At 35.9% G+C, this 22,596-nt stretch overlaps 1 protein-coding gene across 25 annotated transcripts in view; it reads right to left on the bottom strand.

The window, feature by feature from the left end:
* MAPK8IP3 (mitogen-activated protein kinase 8 interacting protein 3) overlaps nt 1–22,596 on the bottom strand; it is a 95,423-nt gene that overhangs the window by 48,209 nt on the left and 24,618 nt on the right. For 9 of the 25 annotated variants that reach the window (XM_051969427.1, XM_051969431.1, XM_051969434.1 and 6 more), the window contains exons 5-9: nt 14,992–15,015; nt 8,663–8,807; nt 4,034–4,280; nt 3,489–3,591; nt 2,984–3,102 (exon numbers count right to left, since the gene is read on the bottom strand). In XM_051969427.1, coding sequence (XP_051825387.1) covers nt 2,984–3,102; nt 3,489–3,591; nt 4,034–4,280; nt 8,663–8,807; nt 14,992–15,015 — 638 coding nt within the window. Of the gene's footprint in view, nt 1–2,983; nt 3,103–3,488; nt 3,592–4,033; nt 4,281–6,814; nt 6,913–8,662; nt 8,808–14,991; nt 15,016–22,596 lie in introns of those variants that run through there. The other 16 variants (XM_051969432.1, XM_051969437.1, XM_051969443.1 and 13 more) reach the window with 8 other exon arrangements.

Below are 22,596 nucleotides of genomic sequence, written 5' to 3'. Positions count from 1 at the left end.
TTGGGAATCACCTGGGGACTGCCTGTTTTTAGTCTCCTCAGGATTTAGAGTCTGCTCTCTATCTGTATAGAAGCTGTCAAGGGTTAAAGTCCTCTTCAGCTTCTTGCTCATTCTGTCTATTAATCAGAGATAAACTACCAAAGAAAAACAGAAAAAACTGGAGTCTTTCTTTGGGGGGGGGCTGGGTGTGTTATCGAGCTTCCTCTACAGACTGCAGGTGGCAGTAGTGAGGCACTAGCAGGACTGTGCTGCGCCTGCGCTCTGAGATCCCAAAGCGTGCTGAGTCACTGAGGGGGGGAAAGGGGGGGGGGGGTAGGTCCTGAGAGACTCCAGCTGTTTGCGGTTGTGTTCTTCAGCCCCGGTGTTTTTAGCTTCTCTGCTGGGCTGCTGACTTGCTGCAGGTTCCAAACCTGTAGCGAAGCTCTCCCCGCAGAGACGGCTGCGATCACTCTCCACCCCCTCTCCAGTCTGCTCCCGTGCTCTCACTGCCGCTGCCCTCAGCCTGCGCCCGATCTAAAACCGCCCCAGCCCTCCAGTAAAGACAGACCTTTCTTGGCGGATCTTAAGGATGGCTTCTCTTGGTAACTATTTGTGGGTTTTTTTCAGTCAAGCATTGATTCAGAGGCTTGTAATGAGGTGGATAGTGAGAGAAAGCGCGGAGCTTATGCAACTGTGAGCCTTCTCTCCGCCATCTTAACCGGAAGTCCTCATTATTTTTTTATAGAACAACAATGTTCTATTACTGTCATATACCATAACATATTCACCCAATTGATGGGCCACTACTCATTTTCTGATTCTTTGCCATCACAAACAGTTTTGCACATATGGGTCCTTCTCCCTCCTTTATGTTTTCCTTGGAATAGGTTCAGTAGTGATTTGGGTAAAAGGGATAAAATGATTTTTAAAAGAATAAATGCAAGAATATGTGATGATCAACTGTGATATACTTAGCTTTTCTTAGGAATACAGTGATCCAAGACAATTTCAAAACTTAGAATGGAAAATGCCATCTGCATCCAGAGGGAGAACTATGGAGAATGAATGAAGATTAAAGCACACTATTTTCACCTTTTTGGGGGTTTTGCTTTTTTTCTCTTTCTTGTGGTTTTTTCCTTTTGTTTTGATTTTTCTTTCATAACATGACAAATATGGAAATATGTTTAAAACGACTGTACATGTATAACCTACATCAGATTTCAGGTTGTCTTAAGGAGGGGAGAGGTAATGGTGGGAGGGAGAAAAAATTTGGAATTCAAAATCTTACAAAAATGAATTTTGAAAACTAACTTTACATGAAATTGAAAAGATTAAATACTATTGAGAATAAAAAATAAATGTTTAAACATATGAAATAAAAAGAAATCCCACTTGCCTGGATGGAAAAACAATTATAATTTCAGGCCCAGATAATCCAAATAGAATGTAATTCTGGTACTGAGCACTATAGAAATTTATTTATATTCATTCTCACCAGTCACCAAATGCAGATATATTCACTTTTAAACAGGCTTTGAGGTGGACACATAGGTTAGGAAAAAAAAATGGAATACCAAACCAAGAAGGATAATTGATCTTCTGTTTAGGGTAGTATCTATGAAGACCAATAGGATACCACAGATGATTGCATTATTCGCCTCTCTGAATTAAGATCAGAAATATGCATTTCACTGCTGGACTTGTACAACTACCAATGTCTGCATACCCAAGGAAATAGCCAACAACAGCAAGGATTGAAGATGAAAGCATAACAAAGTTTAAGGACACCCTGAAAAACAGTAAGGCGGGATGGCATGAAATATACTACATGAGAACTGTTCACAACAGGAGATTCTGCCTTGAAACCATAAGAAGGTAGGTCATTTCATTTCATGCTTAGGAAAAAAAATACTCATGAGCAAATGAGGCAAAACAAAGATATTACAGGGAACAGATATCAAACTAAAGACTGACTTTACAAATTAATTAGCTGGACTCATCACAGAATGATTGCTTAGGGCACAACGAGAAATGAGAAACCAGAAGCAACAGTTTTCCTTGGCCATAAACCATGTGAATTAGATCAAGTATATGGAAAAAGCCAATTTCTTTAATACTTCTGGTCAGTAAAAAGAAACTAAATTACATTATTACCCAAGTGAACATCAACTTGTATCCCTGAAGGTTAACAATACAGCACTTGCTATGGAAAAGTGGGAAGACCTTTTAGAACTCTAAATTCTAGAAACTCCTAGATCTTATCTTACTGCCCAAAAGAATCACAGAGAGAAGTCAATTCTAAGACAGTTTCAACTGAAAACGCACAAGCTTGTATGAACTAAATTCAATGATGCAGGGGCAACTAGATGGTACAATGGATAGAGCAATAGCTCTGGAGTCAGGAGTAGTATTCAAATCTGGCCTCAGATGCCTGTCATTTACTCAGATGCCTGTCTGACTCTGGGCAAGTCACTTAATCCTGATAATCTCATAATTACGATCACAGATCATTACATCACAGATGATATAAATCTTTTGCTCTAGTGCTCACAATAACATTTACAGTTAATGCTAGTTAATCTGCCTTAAATAGTAGATGACTCTAGAAGTACGGCAAAAAAATTCTATACTTTGAGGATATTTGTTTTTTTAGTACAGAAGGGAGGAAAGAGAAGTACTGAGCAAGAAACTTTAAACAAGAAATTTTCTAAAGAAATGCTCCCAGTCTATTTTAGAAATCATAGCAACACGGAAATGAAAATAAAAGTCTTCTAATATCTGTGAGATGTCTTTTCTAAGACTTTTCTCATAAGAAGCATAGCACACTGAGTATATCCATAATTTCTTACTCACCAGGCATTTCACTAATATCAAGGGGAATTACAGAGTGGATAAAACCTTTATTCCAAGTCTACTCTTCCAAAAATGTCCTTACCATAGGGTTGTTGAAAGGTCTGTTTTATATGAAAAACTGCATCATATAGTCACACAGAACAACTTTTACCTAATAGGTCTGCACCTTCATCCACATCCCCAATGACTTCAGAACCTGCTGTAGACAGCTCGTGATATAAGGAATCAGTGTTGATGCCAAAAGCCTTGTTGACAATTCCTTGGGTTGGGCTGTAAGGAGAAAAAATGCATGTGCATGCGTGCGCACACACACACACACACACACACATACCCGAGTTGGATTAGTATGCCCTATTAGTATGGAATTATTATGGGTTTATTAAATGCCTTCTATAACACATTAAATGACAAATATTGCTCTTCATATTATAGGCATATAATGAGACACAGTGGTCTGAAAATTAATTATCTCATTAGGCAAAGAAAGACTAAGACATAGGAGAGGAATAGTTTTAACTTGAATTCACCAAGTAGTATCCAATTTTCAGTCTATTTAATTCATTAGGATATGCAATTTCTTATAGAGAAAGTATAAGGAAAAAGCCATCCCACTTAAGACTGTAAAAAGTGGGAGAACTAGAAGGAAGTTACTCTACCTATTTCCCGTGCGTTCCAATCGAGGTTCCTGGCACATGTCTAGCTCTGGTGTAGAATCTATGATGTCTTGAATATCAGACCATTCATCACTACTGCCCATCCCTATTACAGACAAGAAGAAAATTTGTGATTCAATTCATATTTAACTACTGAGATGAAAGACCCTTCACCACCAGATTGCTATGAAATTTCAAGAAATAAGGTCCTGGACCACTTCTGGGACAGGGATTGTCAGGAAAGATATCTTTTTCCAAGTTCAATAGGATGAAAAGACCTAAACAGTAAAGATTTAATTGAGCATTTTAGTAAATTGTGTCATTAATTTTATAGTCAACTTTTAGTAGAAAGTACCCCAATTTCCCTTTTGCTTATTAGTTAGATTGTAAACTTGTATGACATTGAAAGATGCCTATTTGAATAAGAGTAGTTTACACAAACCAAAACCTATACAAATGTTTCAGTGTTGGGCTTCTAAAGCAAACAGATTTGGTCCTCAGGCAGAAAGTGTCAGGCTGTTCATGGCTAAGGCAGGAGGCTACAGTACCTATGCTGACATTCCTCATTTCTTGGGTGACCTGGACTTCCATGTTGCGACTGTTGCGTTTCTCTCTTGCGCGTTTGCTGTTCTTTGCTCCGAGGCCATAGTCCCCTAAGGGCTGGAGACTCTCATTCAGGGGGGTGACAGCAGCAGAGGGCACTGAGGATGTTGGAGTATTGGACTTGGTGCCAGTGGTACTGGGTGTGGCAGCAGCAGAAGACTGGCCCGATTCAGACATCTCATCATGTGGACACTAGGAGAGAGGACAGAGGAAGAAGACAGGAAGTACTTCTGTGTGTTTCTCTTACTCCTCAGTCCTATGATTTGGTCACTGTCTTTTGGTATCATAGTTAACATCAGACTTCTCACTCACCAACTAAAGACTACAGAATCGACAGCCATAATGGCTAGCAGTGGGGTCCTGAATCTGGCTGAGCTACCAAGCTCTCTTCATGCAGAGTCCCACCCCCATGTTTCTCTTCTATTATCAAGGACAAGGTCTGATATGATATAAAAAAGCTTTACTTGATGTAAGAAGAGACACTCCTTGGGAAGGAACACAAAGGTGTCTTCAGTCCTATTATCACTATGGACTATATTTTATATAGTATTAAGATGTTACATATTTTTACTTGTTTGGGCTAAATACACTTGAGTGGTTCAACAGGAATAGTCCCTGCTTTTACTTCACTAATGACTCTCAGAGATGAGAAGATGCAAGTATTACAAAACAGTTTCAGTTATGTATGCCACCCACATTTCAGTGGTTTGGGACTTGGCATTCAATGTCACTATTCCACAATGCAATCAAACAATTCAGAATGTGATGAAGATGAAAACCGCATGAAAAATGGCAATGCAACCCTTTGCAGCCAGGTTATCAGAATCAAATTGTAGTACAGGATGATACAGGAGAAAAATAACCAAATTGAGAGATTAGGGAGGAAAGGCCGACCTGAATAGATAAATGGGTTTTCTAGAAACCAAATTACCATGGCACCATAACCACTGAAGCAGGAAGAATATGATTAGGTTACTGCATAAAGACTAGTTCAAGTTTCACTTCTTTCATTAGGGTAAGTATAAATACTTCAGAGACTTCTGTAACTTCCCAATAGGAAAAGACTCTTCATTTTCAGCCAGTGTCATAGGTTATGATATAATCTCACAATCTCAAAATGTACTTTAGTCTCTTGGTCATAATTTGCCATACTACAGGCAGAAAGTATTCCATAATGTAAAAAAGCTAAATAATATCTATATTCTAATATCTCATTCCTATCTAAACATTAGGCACCAGAAATCATTACTGATTTAAATACAGTACAATTCTATTTTTATAAAAATATTATTTACAAAAGTAGTTTTACAAAAACTGTAACGAGCAACTTATCCTAAGAATTTTATTTTTTAAATGCTATTTTATTTGAATACTTATGGAGAGATAAAACACATTGCTTTCTCTTCCTAATGAATTCAAGATAAGAGGAAAACTTTAATATCATATACAGACTTAAAGCCCAAATTTTTGCTCATTACTACAATTTTTTAAAATCAACCATCTGTTAACTAGTACAATCTGGATATAATGTTTTTATTCTTATAGTAACTATTAACTCAATGATAACTTTTTAGGATTCTGCACAATTTCCATTCTTCATTGTCAGAATCTATAAAGTGTCCTCCAATTTAAGTTTACAAAGAAAGCAGTTGCTTGTCTCTTGGGCAGGATAGTAAATTATATAACTTACCTATGTGCATGGACTAAGATTACTGTCATTTCTGAGGGAGAGGGGAGATGTCACTTATGAGATAAGACATTAAAAAGAATTTTTCTTTTTATAAAGGGGGAAAAGATAAAAAGATGGTAGTCACCTTTAGAAGTTTTTAAAAACAGAATAAATTCTCTTCTCTAGGAATTTCTTGAGTAAAAGTTCTGAATGGACTAGAAGTCAACTTAGAGATAAACTTTCAGCTTCAGGTGATCTTTAGTGGTAGAGCTAATTTCTTTTAAAAAGTGAATAATTCTGCATTCTCCTCTAGCTTTCTGAAAACTACCAGAGCTTAAGTCAAGTAGTATATATGAGAAAGAGCACAGATGTTCTTTTTAAGATTTCACTTGCAGGCTTTATCTAACAGGTATCTTTGATCTATGTTTAGGAGACCTCAATTAAAATTCTGAACTCTTACCTACTCCTTTGAAGTAATTTTGGGTTAATATTTTAGATTTGCTTTCTGTCATCTTAGTACCATATGGAAAAATACTCTTTCTTCCAAATGGAAAGAAAAATAACTCACAAGTATCGAAACAATTATTGGATGACTAAAATTTCACATCAACCTCATCTATTCTCATATTTCATGGCCATCCCATGTTTTATTCCTGATAATGGGATGGAAACATCTCTCCTCCCATTTCTTCTGTCATTCTTGCTACAGCTGCTGACATATGGAGGGAGATAAGAATGTAGGTGGTAGGACAATGAGGAACTCTACTGAATAGGGTGAGAGAAGTCATACACGATGGAAAACACACATATTCAGTCAGGCTTCTCTTAGCTGATCCTCACCAGCTTTGTCTCCAAAGGCGACATTGTTCACAACCTCTTCATAACCCACCAATTTACATTGTAGATAATTAAGGGAATTCTGATAAACATGGCTTACCATTTTAGTAAACTGTGGGGACTCTTTTTACAAAGAAACCTCCCAGACGCCATTCAATCTCACTATTATCCTAAAGAGCCACCACTTACCCAAAGGACACTCTGCTTGGCCACCACTTACCTAAAGTCAAACCTCTCAACCTCCTAAACATCAATGTGTGTAGCAGTGGCCTCCAAAATGCATTGCAAAGGACCAAAATTCTTAGCAGTCATTTCTCACCATGAGTAGTCACAACTGTTTGGTTAAAACACTGAAAATACAGTACATAAAGAACAACAAAACACATTAAGGAGTTAAAAAAAGAAAAAAAAAACATTAAACCTAATGCATGAAATTAAAAGAACAAATAAAACTTAAACATAATAACATTGAAAAAAAAAATCAAAATTAAATGAAACAAATCTGTGGAGCCAAACTTCACACTATTAAAATAATGAATGGAAGACTATTTCAGGTGAAAATTCAGGACAAAGATGCCAGAGGACAAAAAAAGCAATGAGAAGTATCTAAGAGACATGTTGTGGATCCTTACTGCCATTGCAAGGGGAAGCATGCAATCCCCAAAGCTCTCTAGCTACCTCAATGACCACTACTTCAATAGATCTCCAACTCAATTGACCACACATTTATCTAGTAGGTGAGTCACTTCCATGAAGCTCACTCTAATAATGAGGTACACAAAGCAAAAAACAAAAGCCTGAAATGACCAATCAAATCCACAACACAATTAGTATTGAACCTAAGATATCAAAATTCTTTATGTATTTTGCTGCCTTTTCTACCTAATGCCAGTGTTACATTAACGTGCTATATACATTACTGTGTATATATGTGTGTGTGATATCAAATCTACAATAATCTCAGAGACATGCTCACTACCTAACCTAAGGCAGGAACAAGAAGATAATGCAAAAGAATTTGCAAGGTACAAAACATTCCACAACCAAACTGAAAACTAGGAGGATAAAAGGATGATCATAAGCTATTCCCACTTTACACTCATTCAAGAGAATCTATAAACTCTTGATTTTTATAGGCTGCCCCAGACATAATTTCTAAGAAACAGGCTTCACCAGGATTTCTATAACTTTGCCTCAATGCCATCTGCTACAAGTCAATGCCTGCTGCAAAGTAACATCCTTGAATGCTTTGCAACTCAATTCTCATAAATGAAATAAGTTTACAGGTCAAGACTAACAATCACTAAATGACTAGCGTTATTCAGTAAGACAACTTAATCATTTTTATAGTCCAAAGATAAAGGGTTTGGTTTTACTGGAATATGGATTCTTATCTACATTCAGAAATGGAGTCAACATTGGGGGGATTCTAGTCTGCTGATTCCAAGTTATAGTATGAAAAGTTAGTATAACAGAATTGTGAGGATAGAATATGAAAGAGAAGACAACATTTTTCCAATAAGCCCAGGTGCATGCAGCATATCTGATTAAAAAATCAACTATTGTAATCAGTTAGAAAGAAGATAAAATGCTCTCTCAGCTGTAGTTCAAATTGGAACACACAATGGCCTGCTCTATATCAGAGCATATAATTGACTTTATCCTTCTCTTCACCAATAGCCTGACTTCTTGGAACATTAATTTGGGGTATGGGAGATTGGAGGCAGTTGAACTTAGACCAGTCCTGTTCTAAACACCAAACACATGCTGGGTACCAAAAATTCATATCATAACACTAGCTACAATATGGCCAATTTCAGGAAATAAAAGGATAGAATCAGAGGAAAGCAGTGATTAGAATGGCATCTCCCTCCTTTTGCTTATCCTCACGATCTGGTCCTTTTCTTCCCCTTTTTGCTATGATTCAGTTCAGGAATCTAATCCATACTAAAAAAAGGAGAAGCTGCAAAGGGTTATGGACACAACTTGGTCTCCATCTTTATGAACATGTGGATGCCACTGACAGTGGGAAAGAGGAGACCCTTATTCCACGACATGTGTATAAAACCTTGTAGCTGGAGTTGGACTGCAGCTGGCCGAGGTCACTCAGGTGCCAGTGGTCCACTGTGGGGATGATCTTGCCCCCTATCTGTCCACGTACCATTCCATCTGCAAGGGGGAAGACATTCAGAGAGGTAGGGCGCTCCTTCCTGCTGAAACAGAGAAAAAAAGGAAAAAAACAAATGAGCTGGTGGTTAGATTGCTAGTTTATAAAGCATTAAAGAATAATTTACATAAAAGGTAAATTTTCTTTTCCACAGATATACACATTGTTGCCCCTAATAGTAATAATAGCTGACATGGTTACAAAATTTAAGGCTTCATAAAGTCTTAAATCAACTATGACTAATTAATTAATGATTAATGTGTTTCTCCCATATTCAGAAATAAGAAGTACTTCTGTTAACTTAAGGGAGTAAGAAACTGACTACAAAGACTAGTAAAATCTTTCATGTCTTTATTCTGCCAAATTGATCTAACTTCAAGTGTTATTCACTGGTTTTAAACTTCTCTTCTGGGAAAGTTATTTCTATTTACAAACTCTTAAACAATGAATTCATTTAAAAATGATGAATGAAATGTTAATAAAATAATAGCTGTCATTTATTTAGCACTTTAAGCATTACAAAATATTTTATATGCATCATCTCATTTAAACCCCACTTATTATAAATCTGTGAAGTCAGATGATATTGTTAATTTCATTTTGCAGATGAAGATACAGTAGTAGGAAGAGGATAAATCACTTGCTGCAATCACACAGGGAGTGTTACAAAATGGGATTTGAACCCAGGTTTTCTTGATACTTAATTTAGCTATATAATTCAACTCTCCTCACCTCCTGCATATCAATGCTACTGGCTCATTGTTTTTATTGTGATATTTCTTTCTTTCAAATTCCACCAAAGGCATTGCTTTTTTGTTCATACATCTATTCATTATGCTCCCTCTCTTGATCAAGAAGTATTAACATTAGAAACTGGATAACTTTATTCAACTATATCTCCAGTGGGGTGGGAAGGTACAGGAAGTACAGTTTGCAGAAATGTTAGATTTCTGCAACTAGCATAATAAAGAAATAATCTGTTCTATGGAACATGATGCCAAATACATACAGAACTCCCTCAATCCTTTTTATCCTTACCTACCAGCCTGTCCTGTGAATTAGGGCAGAGCCACAGGACAGCAGCTACAGACCTATATGAGATCCCCTCAGTGTATGCTCTAGCTCTAGTCTTGAGAGGAACAAAAGCCATCTCATCTCTCTAGCTTATTTCTCCAACCTGGGAAATGAAGCTTCCCCAAAACAATGATGATTCTTAAATATCCCCAAGACAATAATTCGTTAGGTGTTACTTAGGCACTGAATTAGTAACAACTTTGTACATGAGACTCAACAACATAAAGCCAAGTCTAGTTCTTCAGAAACACAGTGTAAAAACTAAAGAAGTGAATTTCCTTCTAATGTCTTGACAGTTATTGAAAAAGTCCGACTGGAAGTCAAAAGCACAATAAAAGTAGTATCTTCTGAATGAAAGTCTTAAATATTTTTAAATTTAACTGGAGACCTGTGAATTCATCCAGTGACCTAGATGGTCAAGTTTCATTTTGATAAATATAATAGAAATTAGGAATCCTAAGGAATAAAGTAGTTTAACTGGATCCTAAAAGGAGATTAAGAAAAAAGACTGTCTTAGAAGCTTTTAATAAAAAAGTAAACTGAGGGAGGGAAGGTATACATAATGGCTTTGGTGTCCATAATGGATTAGAACAGTCAGTATGTGTATATATGAACGTGAGTAAGAGCTACATATTAAGACAATATAACTGTTGAAAATTGGTTTCAGAAAAGATATTGATAATTTAGAACCAGAAGATTAAAATGTAAAACTTTATTCACAAGAATTCTAATTTGGTTGGACAGTTCTATCCTTTTTCAAGGAAAAAGTGCTCTCTTGAAACAATTCTGTGATGGCTGGGGTCATCCCAATTGTCACTTCATGGTAAGAAAGGAACTCTCAATATAGCCTGCTCTAATTTTTCTATACCTCCACAATTCTTTGTCCTTTCACCTTTCCCCATGTATTACTTCTAGAGATCCTCTGATCTCTTCATCTCTTTCTGTTCTTCTACTACATCACATTTCTTGTAGCTTCATTTTCCCTTTCCCCAAAATTCCAACATGATGATGAACCATTTCAATGATTGCTTCTTCACCTTATGATAAGCTCACTTCCTTGACCCTCCCATTCTAATTCCCTCTAGGTAAGTCACCATTCTATATTCTCTGTAGCTATTTCAAAGGCATCAAGTATTACTAGATAGAGTTATGAAGTCATAATAGGTCCACTACAAATGTGTGTGACCTAATCTCAACTAGAATCCAATAGGTATACAGCAATCCTTTTACTCATCTTCTATTAATAATTCCCTCAAAGGCTGTTTCAAACTTTCCCCTCCCTTTCCTTTCTCCCTTCTCAGTCTTCCAATTCTGGACTCATCCCCAAAAAGTGACCTCATCTCCCATCCTCAAGTCTATGCCTTAATATATTTTCTCCTTTTCTTTGGTCTCTGAGGATAAGGGGCTTTCCTCTTTACCAAGAGTATTTCTTCTAACATGCCTTTAATCCTCTCTCTCCTCATGTCCTTAGGGATTCTGTTCCATTGATTTGCATTCTCTTTCACCTTTAGATTTATTGGCTATTTCCCCATAATTTATAAACATGCTTAAGTCATGTTTTGCATGATGGCACATGTGTAACTTTTATGAATTTGTTTACTGTCTCATAGAAGGGTGGAAGAGAGGGAGCTTTGGAACTCAAAATTTTAAAAAATCAGTGAATGTTAAAAACTTGGGCAGTTAGGTAGCACAATGGAAAGAGCACTGGCCCTGGAGTCAGGAGTACCCAAGTTCAAATCCAGCCTCAGACACTTGACACTTAACTAGTTAGGTGATTCTGGGTAAGTCACTTAACCCTGACTGCCAAAAAGAAAAAAAAAGTTTATTAAAAATTGTTTTTACAAGTAATTGGGGGATAAATGAAATATTATTTTTTAAAAAATAAGCTTGTCTTTCTTGTCTTAGGAACCTTCTCTTGATTCAGCAACCTGAAGTTGATTTTTTTTCTTTATAGTGTTAAAAAGATTCTACACTTTTCTCAAAAGATTAATGTTATGCCTCTTCTTTCTCTGTAATATCTTTATGAACTCCTGAAATTCCAACTTGTGTTTCCTTCCATTTTACTGAAGCTATTCTTTCCAAACATTCTTTCCTACAAACTGTAATACTCCACACACTCTGATTTTTCTATCATATTTCAATTTGAATAACAACCTTCTTTTTGAAACTTTCTTTTTCTTTTTTTCTTTCTGTTAAATAGCTCTTTTTGAATTCTCTTTCCTTTCTTCAGTTACTCCCTCTTGGTCATCTTCACTGTTTTGCGATTTCTTCTTAAATACAAGGAATATTTTTCTTGTTCCCCTTCTGTTCTCCCTCCTCTTCCACTTTCTTATCCACTTCAGTAGCTTCAATGATTGTTCCAAATCTTATACTTCTCCTCTTATTTTTTGAGTTTCAATCTCAAATTTCTAACTGCCTGACGGCCATCTTCAATAACATCTCAAACTCAAATTGTCCAAAATTAATTTTATTTTCAACCCCAAACCCAGCCAACTTTCCTAGTTTCAGTTAACGGTATCACTATTTTCCTCATCACTGAAGTTTAAAACCTTAAAATTGTCCTCTTTCTCTTTCCCTTCCCTTGCCAATTCTACTTCAATAATAATTCTACATCCACATCCTTCGTTTCACTCCTAATTTCATCACAGGATAAAATTTAAAGCTACAAAGGATCTTGGAGACTAACATGTACAATGTACAATCCTCTCATTTATAGGTGAGGTCCACAGAGATTAAATCCCTAGTCCAGGGATACAAAGAAAGTAAGTTTCAGAAGCAGGATTCAAAGTCAGGTCTTTCCTGCCTCCAAGTTCAGTGCTCTAGCCACCAAAAATAACCCAAAGCCTTCTTGCTGGTTCTCTCTTATTTTACTGGTCCATTGTAATAGCCTTCAAACTAGCCTCTCTATTTTTGACCTTTCCCTGACCCAATTCATCTTTCATTGTTCTTTCAAAACAATTTTAATGAAATTTTTGCTAAACAAATCTTCAGTAGCTTAGTAGCACTTCCACAGGGTGAAATATAGATCCATTTGCATTGTGGCTTACAGCTGTCATGATCTAATGTCAGTCAACCTTATTAGCCTAATTTCCTACTACTTTTCTTCACATTAGAAGCCAGTCCCCACCCAGTTCTGTTCTAGGCTATGGTCTACTTACCTTTACTTGCGCCTTCCTCATTTCTGAATAAAAACCACTCATTGAAGTCATTCCCTTACTTCAAGATTTAATTCAGCATTTCCTTTTCCCCTAAGGCCATCCTTGATAAGCTCCAACTAAAGACAACTTTCCCTTCAGAATTCCTTATGCTTCTTTAACCTTTCTTATTTTAAAAATCTTATATCATATTAAATCTTTTATTATTTTAAAATTATATTCTTGTTATTTGACTAGACTTTTAATTTCCCAAATTGAACTGTAAGCTTCTCAAGGGTAGGGATTATGCCATCTTTTTCATTTTTCATTTTTGTATCTTGAGCCCCTAAGACATGTTGCAAATAGTAAGGACATAATAAATTTTGAATGAATTGATGTTTTCTCAGCAAGCAGATTTTTCAAGTGTATTCTTCTATTCATGTTATAATATTTTCTATGGAAAATTCCATAAAGTTTTTTAGTAAACTTTTTTTCTGGATTTGGAATCAGGAAGAGGTGGATTCAAACATCACCTCAAATGTTTATTAGCTGAGTGACATGCAGAAAATAATTTAAAATTTCTATGCCTCAGTTTCTTTTTAAGTAACAAAGGAAAAAGAACAGTTCCTACTAATATATGTGATGTGAGAATCAGATGAGATAATGTATGTAAAGCATTTCACATAAATACTAACTCATTATATTTAAGTAATTAACATTTTTCATTCTCTATACTTCTTTACTCTCAAATCTTTCCTTTGTCAAGATTAAGGAAATAGATAATAAGAAAGGGAAAGTCCCAAACTGGTATAACTGCAGAATTATAAAAAGGTCATGAGCGTCAAAGTTTCTGAGATCTCACTGAACAAATAAACTATTCCTGACAAAAGTCAGGCAGACCTATTTAGCTATCACTGAGACAACTGGGCCCCACTGCAAATCAGCAAAATTTTGAGAAGCAATGAATTATTCTGGTAGATAAATAAAACCAACCATTAATATGTTAGACGCATTACCCAAGAAACAGAGATGATGGTCCTGACATTTCCTGTCGGTTCCACCTGGGATTCTCTTGCACAACTCTCAATTACATATGGTCCTTTCTCCATTAGGTTCTAAGCAGAATGTGTAGAACACAGTTCCTGTACATGGACTACCTCTCTAGGGACCCTTATAAGAGATTTTATAAATATTTTCTTCAATAACCTCATGTGAAATTAATATAATGGAATTTCAAGTTTTAAGAACACAAACAAAGATAACTCCAAGGCTATTAGAGGTGGTGATGGAAAGATAGAGGTTAGAGATAAAAGTTCATTTCTACAAGTAGCAGAGAGAGCCAAGGCATTTTCATTTGAGTGATATCAGTTTGAAAACCAGGATTGGTTTTTAATTTTTTTTTTTTTGGATTTCTCTATATAATCTACACTTAGGGCTGATAGATGGATATTTAACCAGTATTATTAATTGACAGGATCACTGAGAGCCAGGCAACAAACAGCAAGAGAGGTCAATGGAGATTGAAGTTCAATCAACAGTGAGTGGATAAATGTATAATGAGTTTAAAGGCTAGTATACATTGTTGGCAAAAATGTTTCATGAGCAGCAATAGCCACCAGTGATTTCTGACTTTTAAAAAAAGGACAAACTATTGGCTTATTTTGTTTGCAAATTAAGGACCATTATTTCATGTTCAGTCTCTATTCTGTAAACAATGCAACTGTTGAGAAAGCAGGAAGTAGGAATTCTGTCTTGGTGTAAAGCAATGAAGAGTTCAACATAATTTGGGCCTGCTTAATAACTCTGCTATTTTATAAACGTTTTAGAAGATGAAAATTACTGTGTTCCCGCTCCATATAGATCAAGAAACTGCTGTCATGATCTGGTTCATTCAAAGAATAATAGTCCATCATATTCAAGAAGGATTATCTATCAGAACTCCATGCCATAGTCAATATGAAAGATAATCTCTCATCTCCATACCCCAAAACTATAGTAAATAAACACTGTTATGGGCTTTACCTTTTCCTCCATGATTGGCGAGGACTGCAGCGAAGTGACAAAAAACAACAGCCAACATATAGCAGCAAGCACAGAAAGCAAGACAAGAAAACAATCATTAGTGAGCAAAAAGCATGCAAACACGTTTAAACGTGCTCACAATGACAAACAACTATTCAACAATGTTTCCAAGTCCAAATACCATACTTTGTGCAAACAACCCTCTACATAAATGGATATATGCTAAGATAAGACAGACATATTCAGGGAGACAAATGTAGACATGGTAAACATTCTCAATATATGTAGTGAGCTTTCAAATATGTTCATTTCACATAAATACTCAAAGCAGGTGAAAATATATAAATGTACTCATGTAAATGATCAGTTTGTCAAAACACATGCTCACACAATATGTAGTGATAGTCATAAATTTAGAACATATACAAACATACACATACACACATAATACACACCAGGAAATGGAAATCAACATTCTTCAAATACAAATCTTCTGACAAAACACAGATTTGTCAAAATTTACATGAATTTTTATTCTGTAACTCCCAAGTCAGACAGCAAAATATGAAATTTTTAAAAAGCCATTGTCCTATTAAAATGTCCAGTTTCATCAGTAGATCACTACAAAGAATATGACCTCCTATAGAGGTGGTAGAAGAACTGACAGCAAGAACGTAGGACTACACACTTAAATTTCTAAGACACAAAATGCCAGAGAAAATATGTAGAAAAGATCATTGAGGATTTGGGAGGAAAAGTTTTTTCTATTTTAGCCACAACCTTCTCAATTCCTAGCAGTAAACTTGACCCAACGTGTTTACTTCCATAATTTTGAAAAATCTGCCAACAAAAAAGGAAAAAAAAAACTGTTATTTTTTTTTTAAAATCTCAATCACTATTCCAGTGAGCTTATGTGCAAGTGTGTTCTTTCTTTGTTCAGTTATTTCAGTTGCGTCCAACTTTGTAACCCAACTGGCGTTTTCTTGGTTCTCCAGATGATTTTACAGACAGGGAAGTGAGGCAAACAAGCTTAAGTGATTTTTCCAGGGTCACATAGCTAGGCAGCACCTGAGGCCAGATATGAACTCAGGAAGTTGAGTCTTCATCTTCTGAAGCCTAAAGTTCTAGGCTCAGCTATCTATTTTACCATTTAGCTGCCCACCAGGTCTATTATTATATTGGTTGTAATTCTAAATTCTTTGTCCTCCAAAATATATTTGTAAGCCTTTCATTCTTTTAGTGAGAAAGCTGCTAAATCTTGTGTGATCTAGACTGTGGCTCCATATATCTGAATTGGTTTCATGCTTTCTTTCTGGTTGCATGCATTATTTTCTCTCCTTGATCTGGGAGCTCTGGAATTTGGCTGCAACATTACTGGGAGATTTCATTTTGGGATATCTACCAGGAGATAACTGTTAGATTTGTTCAATTTCAATTTTACCCTTTGGATTTCCATGTAGGGACAGTTTTTCTTGATAATTTCTTGAAATATGACATTTAGAATTGGAAACTGAATGGATGCCCATCAGTTGGAGAATGGCTGAATAAGTTATGGTATATGAATGTTATAGAATATTACTGTTCTATGAGAAACAATCAGCAGGATGATTTCAGAGAGGCCTGGAGAAACTTACATGCTGAGTGAAATAAGTAAAACTAGAAGATCACTGAGTAAGACAACAACAATATTATATAATGATCAATTCTAATGGATGTGGCTCTTTTCAACAGTGAGACGATTCAGGCCAGTTCCAAGGATCTTGTGATGAAGAGAGCCATCTACACCCAGAGAGGGGACTGTGGAAACTGAGGGTAGATCAAAATATAGTATTTTCACTCTTTTTGTGGTTTGCTTGAATTTTACTTTCTTTTTTTTTTACTTTTTGATTTGATTTTTCTTGTGCAGCAAGATAATTGTATAAATATGTATTCCTATATTGGATTACATGCTATCTAGGCAGGGAGTGGGGGAAGAGGAGAAAAAATTGGAACATGAGGTTTTTTAAGGGTCAATGTTGAAAAATTATCTTTGAATATGTTTTGAAAATAAAAAACTTCCAATAATAATAAAAAAAAAATAGTTGGATTCTCCCCTCCCTGGTCAGTCTGGGTAGTTTTTGCTTGTTAAAGGAAAGAGAGATTATTCCTACAAAGTGCTCTATTTGTGATACTGATTTTTGTTTGAAAATGCCAGTTCCACAATTTGGAACCATGTCTAAAGAATTGTCAAATTGCATACCCTTTGATTCAGCAGTGTCTCTATTAGGTCTGTATCACAAAGAGATCTTAAGGAGGGAAAGAGACCCATATGTGCAAAAATGTTTGTGGCAGCTCTTTTTGTAGTGGATAGAAACTGGAAACTGAGTGGATGCCCATCAGTTGGAGAATGGCCGAGTAAGTTACAGTATATGAATGTTATGAAATATTATTGTTCTATAAAAAATGATAAGCAGGAGGATTTCAGAGAAGCCTGGAGAAACTTACATGAACTGATGCTGAGTGAAGTGAGCAAAACCAGGAGATCATTGTACACGGCAATAAGAAGATTATGTGATGATCAACTCTGGTGGGTGTGGCTCTTTCTCAACAATGAGGTGATTCAGGACAATACCAATAAACTTGTGATGGAGAGAGCCATCTGCATCTAGAGAAAAGACTATGGGACGAAATGTGGATCACAACATAATATTTTCACCTCTTTTGCTGTTGTTTGCTTACTTTTTAAAATCTTTCTTATTTTTTCCTTTTTGATCTGATTTTTCTTATGCAGTATGATAAATGTGGAAATATGTTAAGAAGAACTGTACATTTAACTGATAATGGATTATTTGTTTTCTTGGAAACAGCTGTGGGAGAAAGGGAAGGAGAAAAAATTGGAACACAAAGTTTTGCAAGGATGATTGTTAAAAAATATTAATTTTTTTTAAATTAAAAGATATGATGCCTATTTTTTTTTTTTTTTGGTAGCTTTCAGGTTGTCCAATAATTCTTAAATTCTTTCTTTTGGATGCATTTTCCAGGTTACTTTTTTTTTTTTTTCCAATGAGACATTTCATATTTTGTTCCATTTTTTCATTATTTTGACATACTTTCTTGAACTTTCATGGAGTCATTAGCTTCCACTTGCTCAATTCTCATTTTTAAGGCGAACCTTTTTTTATTTCTTTTTTGACTAATTCTGTCTTTTTAAGGAATTCTTTTCTTCAGTGAATTTTTATAATTTCTTTTCCATTTGGATGAAATGGATTCTCTTTCTGCTTTAAAAAAAATATTATTATAGCTTTTTATTGGCAAAACATATGCAGGGGTAATTTTTTAACAATGACCCTTACAAAAACGTCTGTTCCAACTTTCTCCCTCTTTCCTTCCACCTCTTCCTCTAGATGGCAGGCAGTCCCATACGTGTTAAAGTATATGTTAAATACAATATAAGTATACATAGTTATACAGTTATCTTTTGCACAAGAAAAATCAGATTTAGAAAGAAGATAAAAATAACCTGGGAAGAAAAACAAAAATGCAAGCAAACAACAACAGAAAGAGTGCAAATGCTATGTTGTGTGGTCCACACTCATTTCCCAGTGTTCTTTCACTGGTGCTGTTCATCCCTGATCAATTGAAACTGATTTGCATCCTCTCATTGCCGAAAATAGCCATTTCCATCAGAACTGATCCTCATACGGTATTGTTGTTGAAGTGTATAATCATCTCCTGGTTCTGCTCATTTCACTTGGAATCAGTTCATGTAAGTCTTTCCAGGCCTCTCTGTATTCATCCTGCTGGTCATTTCTTACAGAACAGTAATATTCCATAACATTCATATACCGCAATTTACTCAGCCATTCTCAAATTGATGGGAATCCATTCAATTTCCAGTTGCTAGCCACTTCGAAAAAGGTCTGCCACAAACATTTTTGCATATATGGGTCCCTTTCTCTTCTTTAACACTGCTGGGTCAAAGGGTATGCACAGTTCCAAATTGCTCTCCAGAATGGTTGGATCCATTCACAATTCCACCAACAATGCATCAGTGTTCCCAGTTTTCCCACATCCCCTCCAACATTCGTCATTACCTTTTCCTGTTATCTTAGCCAATCTGACAAATGTGTAATGTTATTTCAGAGTTGTCTTAATTTGCATTTCTCTGATCAATAATGACTTGGAACACCTTTTCATATAAGTAAAAATAGTTTCAATTTAATCATCTGAAAATTGTTCATATCCTTTGACCATTTATCAATTGGAGAATGGCTTGCTTTCTTATAAATTAGAGTCAATTCTCTATATATTTTGGAAATGAGGCCTTTGGATGATTCTGCTTTTTAAGGATTTGTTTTCTCCAGTGGATTTTTGTACCTTTTTTGCCATTTGGCCAATTCTGGTTTTTTAGGGTGATATTTTCTTCAGTATTTTTTATGCCTCTTTTGCCAAGCTATTAATTCTCTTTTTATAATTTTCTTGCATCACTCTCATTGTTGTAACCAATTTTTTCCTCTAAAATTCATTGCTTTCTTTGACTCTTGTAGGAATTCTCACTGGTGATGGGTTTGAAAAAGTTTTTTTTTGTGGCTTTGTTTGTAGCCAATTTCATATCATTGTTTTCTTTCTTTTTCTTTTTGCTGAGGCAATTGGGGTTAAGTGATTTGCCCAGGATAACACAGCTGGCAAGTGTTAAATGTCTGAGGCCACATTTGAATTCAGGTCCACCTGACTTGAGGGCTAGTGCTCTATCCACTGTGCCACCTTGCTGCTCCCAATACTGTTATTTTCTTGATTCATATCTTAGTCTTTCCTACCACCTACAGTAGCTTTTTATGGTCAAGTTCTTTTTGTTGCTTGTTGTTCATTTTGCCAGCCTATTTCCTGACTTCAAACTTAATGTTAAAATTGGCTATTCTCATCTAGGGTTGGGAAGGAATTGTTCCAAGCTTCAGATTTTTTCATGCTGATGTTTTCAAAGGAATTTTGGGGATCTGCAAGTTTTTGGTACTTCCAAGATGGAATCCTGAGAGAGGCATGTCACTGTTCTCCTGGTCTGTGTTCTTGTCTTTACCTGGAAATGGCCCTTGCTTACCTGCAGTCACAAGTACTAATACTCCTTTCTCCCTTGGGAATGCCTGTTCACTTGTGACTGACTACAAACATTCTTCTCCACTTCGAAGTGTATATGGGCAATAGGATTGCCAATTAGTGGCAGGTATGTCCACTGTCAGCAAAAGGTCCCTTGTAATCTCTTTTTAACCAGCTGTCAGACCTCCTTAAATCTCTGAACTGAGAGGTTCAAAAGCAACTGCTGCTGTTGAAGCCACTTCTGTTTAGCTTTTAAAACAACATATAGATTATACATATCTTATCATCTCTTTGCAGCTTCATTTGACATTACTTGTGATTCAGCCAAACTATATATGACACTCATATAAAATATCCACTTCCCTTCTCTGTGCTTTTCCACTGGATTACCATCACATCTGAAATGTACATTTTTCTCTCTTCCACTTCAGAAAATTTTACTTTTCCTTCAATAAACAGCCCCATTGCTGCCTTTTTCAAGAAGAATTTCTTGGTCCCCACAACTGTCAGTATCATTCAGGCACATTTTTTGGTCTCCTAAAACTCCATAGCAGTTGCTTTGCCTCCACCTGCTGAGGAAGGAGTGGCACTTTCCAGCTTCCCTAAGCATCCATTCCATCATGCTACAGGCACTTTCTTGGGACTCTAACAATTCCACAGCAGCTGACTTGGTCTCCCCAAATTGTTTTCCAGTTATACTCAATTATCTGATGTCCTGGTAAAAGTTTATCACAGGCTGAACCCTTATGGACAATGATAATTTACCTAAACTCATTCCTCAATGATTAACATTTACCCTTATACTCTGTCATATCCTTCCTATACTAGTGAATCTAAACCCCTAGCTGTCAAACAACATTCTCCCACCACTTATGGTCCCCTAATTCCAATCACCCTGAATCTAACCCCCGCCAATGTCTCCCTAATCATTCTTTCCATTGTATTCTCTGAATTGGTTGTTTTACAGGTTTCCAGCTTTCCTCTGGAAACAGAAAGCTTTCAGTTTAGACTAGAAAGAACTGGCACTGTTTTAGGTTTCCATTATCTTTAACTTCTATTAGCCTAAATGACCTGATTACAATTTCTATATATCTCTACAGCTGCAAGGTTCAAGGACAACCTCTCAAGCCTAATCCTGCAGTAAATAATATCACTTTGGCTCAAGAGAGGAATGACTCAAGAGACAAAGTTCACAGAAATTGATGGGTGACATTTCAGAGAATGGGTTTTTATCCAAGACGATTCTTTTAGAGAGGCAACATAGAAAAATTGGAAAAATCAATGGATTTAGAATTAAAATACCACTTTTTCTACGAATTATCTATGTGACCTTGGGAAATAGGAGGTTGGATTCAATGGCATCTGTGGCCCTTTCTATAGTTATAAATCTATGATTTTATGATTTTGATTTTTCCCATTATAAACTATTACTGGATATTTTGATAGGAGCAGAGACTAACTCAAAATACTTGAATACCATACAGCTCTGCCTGTAGTGCCTGAAGTTGTAGATCAACCCTGTTTGACTTTTGAGCTAAATTAGGAAAAATCTGCTTCAGGCAACACTTGGCTCTTTTTTTTTTCTCAGTCTCAAAGGTCTTTTTCCCTCCTGGGAACACTGGCAGGGAAAGAACATGTTTGATAGAGATGGAATGTCATAACCAGGAAGCTGGCCAAAAGCCCAGCACATACTCAGAAGACATTGAAGGCAACAAAACCACCAGCCTCATTTTGGACTCTCCATGTTCAGCTTTTCTACACAAAATTTACATTTAGACTTTTACTTCTGTTTAGGACTAAAATGCAATTAACTGGATTACTAACTGTATAATTTTATTACAAACAAAAACTGAACAATCAGATATCTAATATGAAACACATATTTTTCCTCAGTGTCTGTTTAGTAAGATCTTGTATACTCAATTAACAAAAAATCCTCTGCTCTGTTACACTAATTAAAAGCATAAAGAATGGTTGTGCATACCTAATCTCTGCAAAGAGTAAACTTATATCTAAATATAAATAGCAATCCTGAATTTTCCTGCAGATATTTATTTACCAGCTATTTATTTATATCAGCTCTGCTACATGTCATCTGTATGCCTTGGGCAAATCATTTATTTACCTTTTCCAAAATTAAAGTTGTTCTCTCTGAATTCTAATTCCTATGATCTGGATAGTGTGTTGATTTTTCTGTTTGTCTACACTTATTTGTTAGAAGGAAGCATTTTATTGGGTTGAAGGGGAGTCTCTGGAAGTGTTAATGAGGCAACGCCCCCAAAAAACCCACACATCAATAAAACACCTAAATAAAAAGAATATCAATTTAAAAATAATTGAGAAGACCTAATTTCAGTTATACAAAGTAAAGCAGATATATTGAATTTAGCATCTATTTTTACTATGTTTAACATATATTGGATTACTTGCCATCTAAGAAAAGGGGGTGAAGGGGAAGGGAAGGGGAAATTGGAAGACAAGGATTTTCAAGGGTCATTGTTGAAAAATTATCCTTGCATATACTGCAACATATTT

This window comes from Antechinus flavipes, chromosome 1 (assembly GCF_016432865.1).
Source record: "Antechinus flavipes isolate AdamAnt ecotype Samford, QLD, Australia chromosome 1, AdamAnt_v2, whole genome shotgun sequence".
NCBI classification, from domain to species: Eukaryota; Metazoa; Chordata; class Mammalia; order Dasyuromorphia; family Dasyuridae; genus Antechinus; species Antechinus flavipes.
This window is presented reverse-complemented; position numbering and strand designations above follow the sequence as displayed.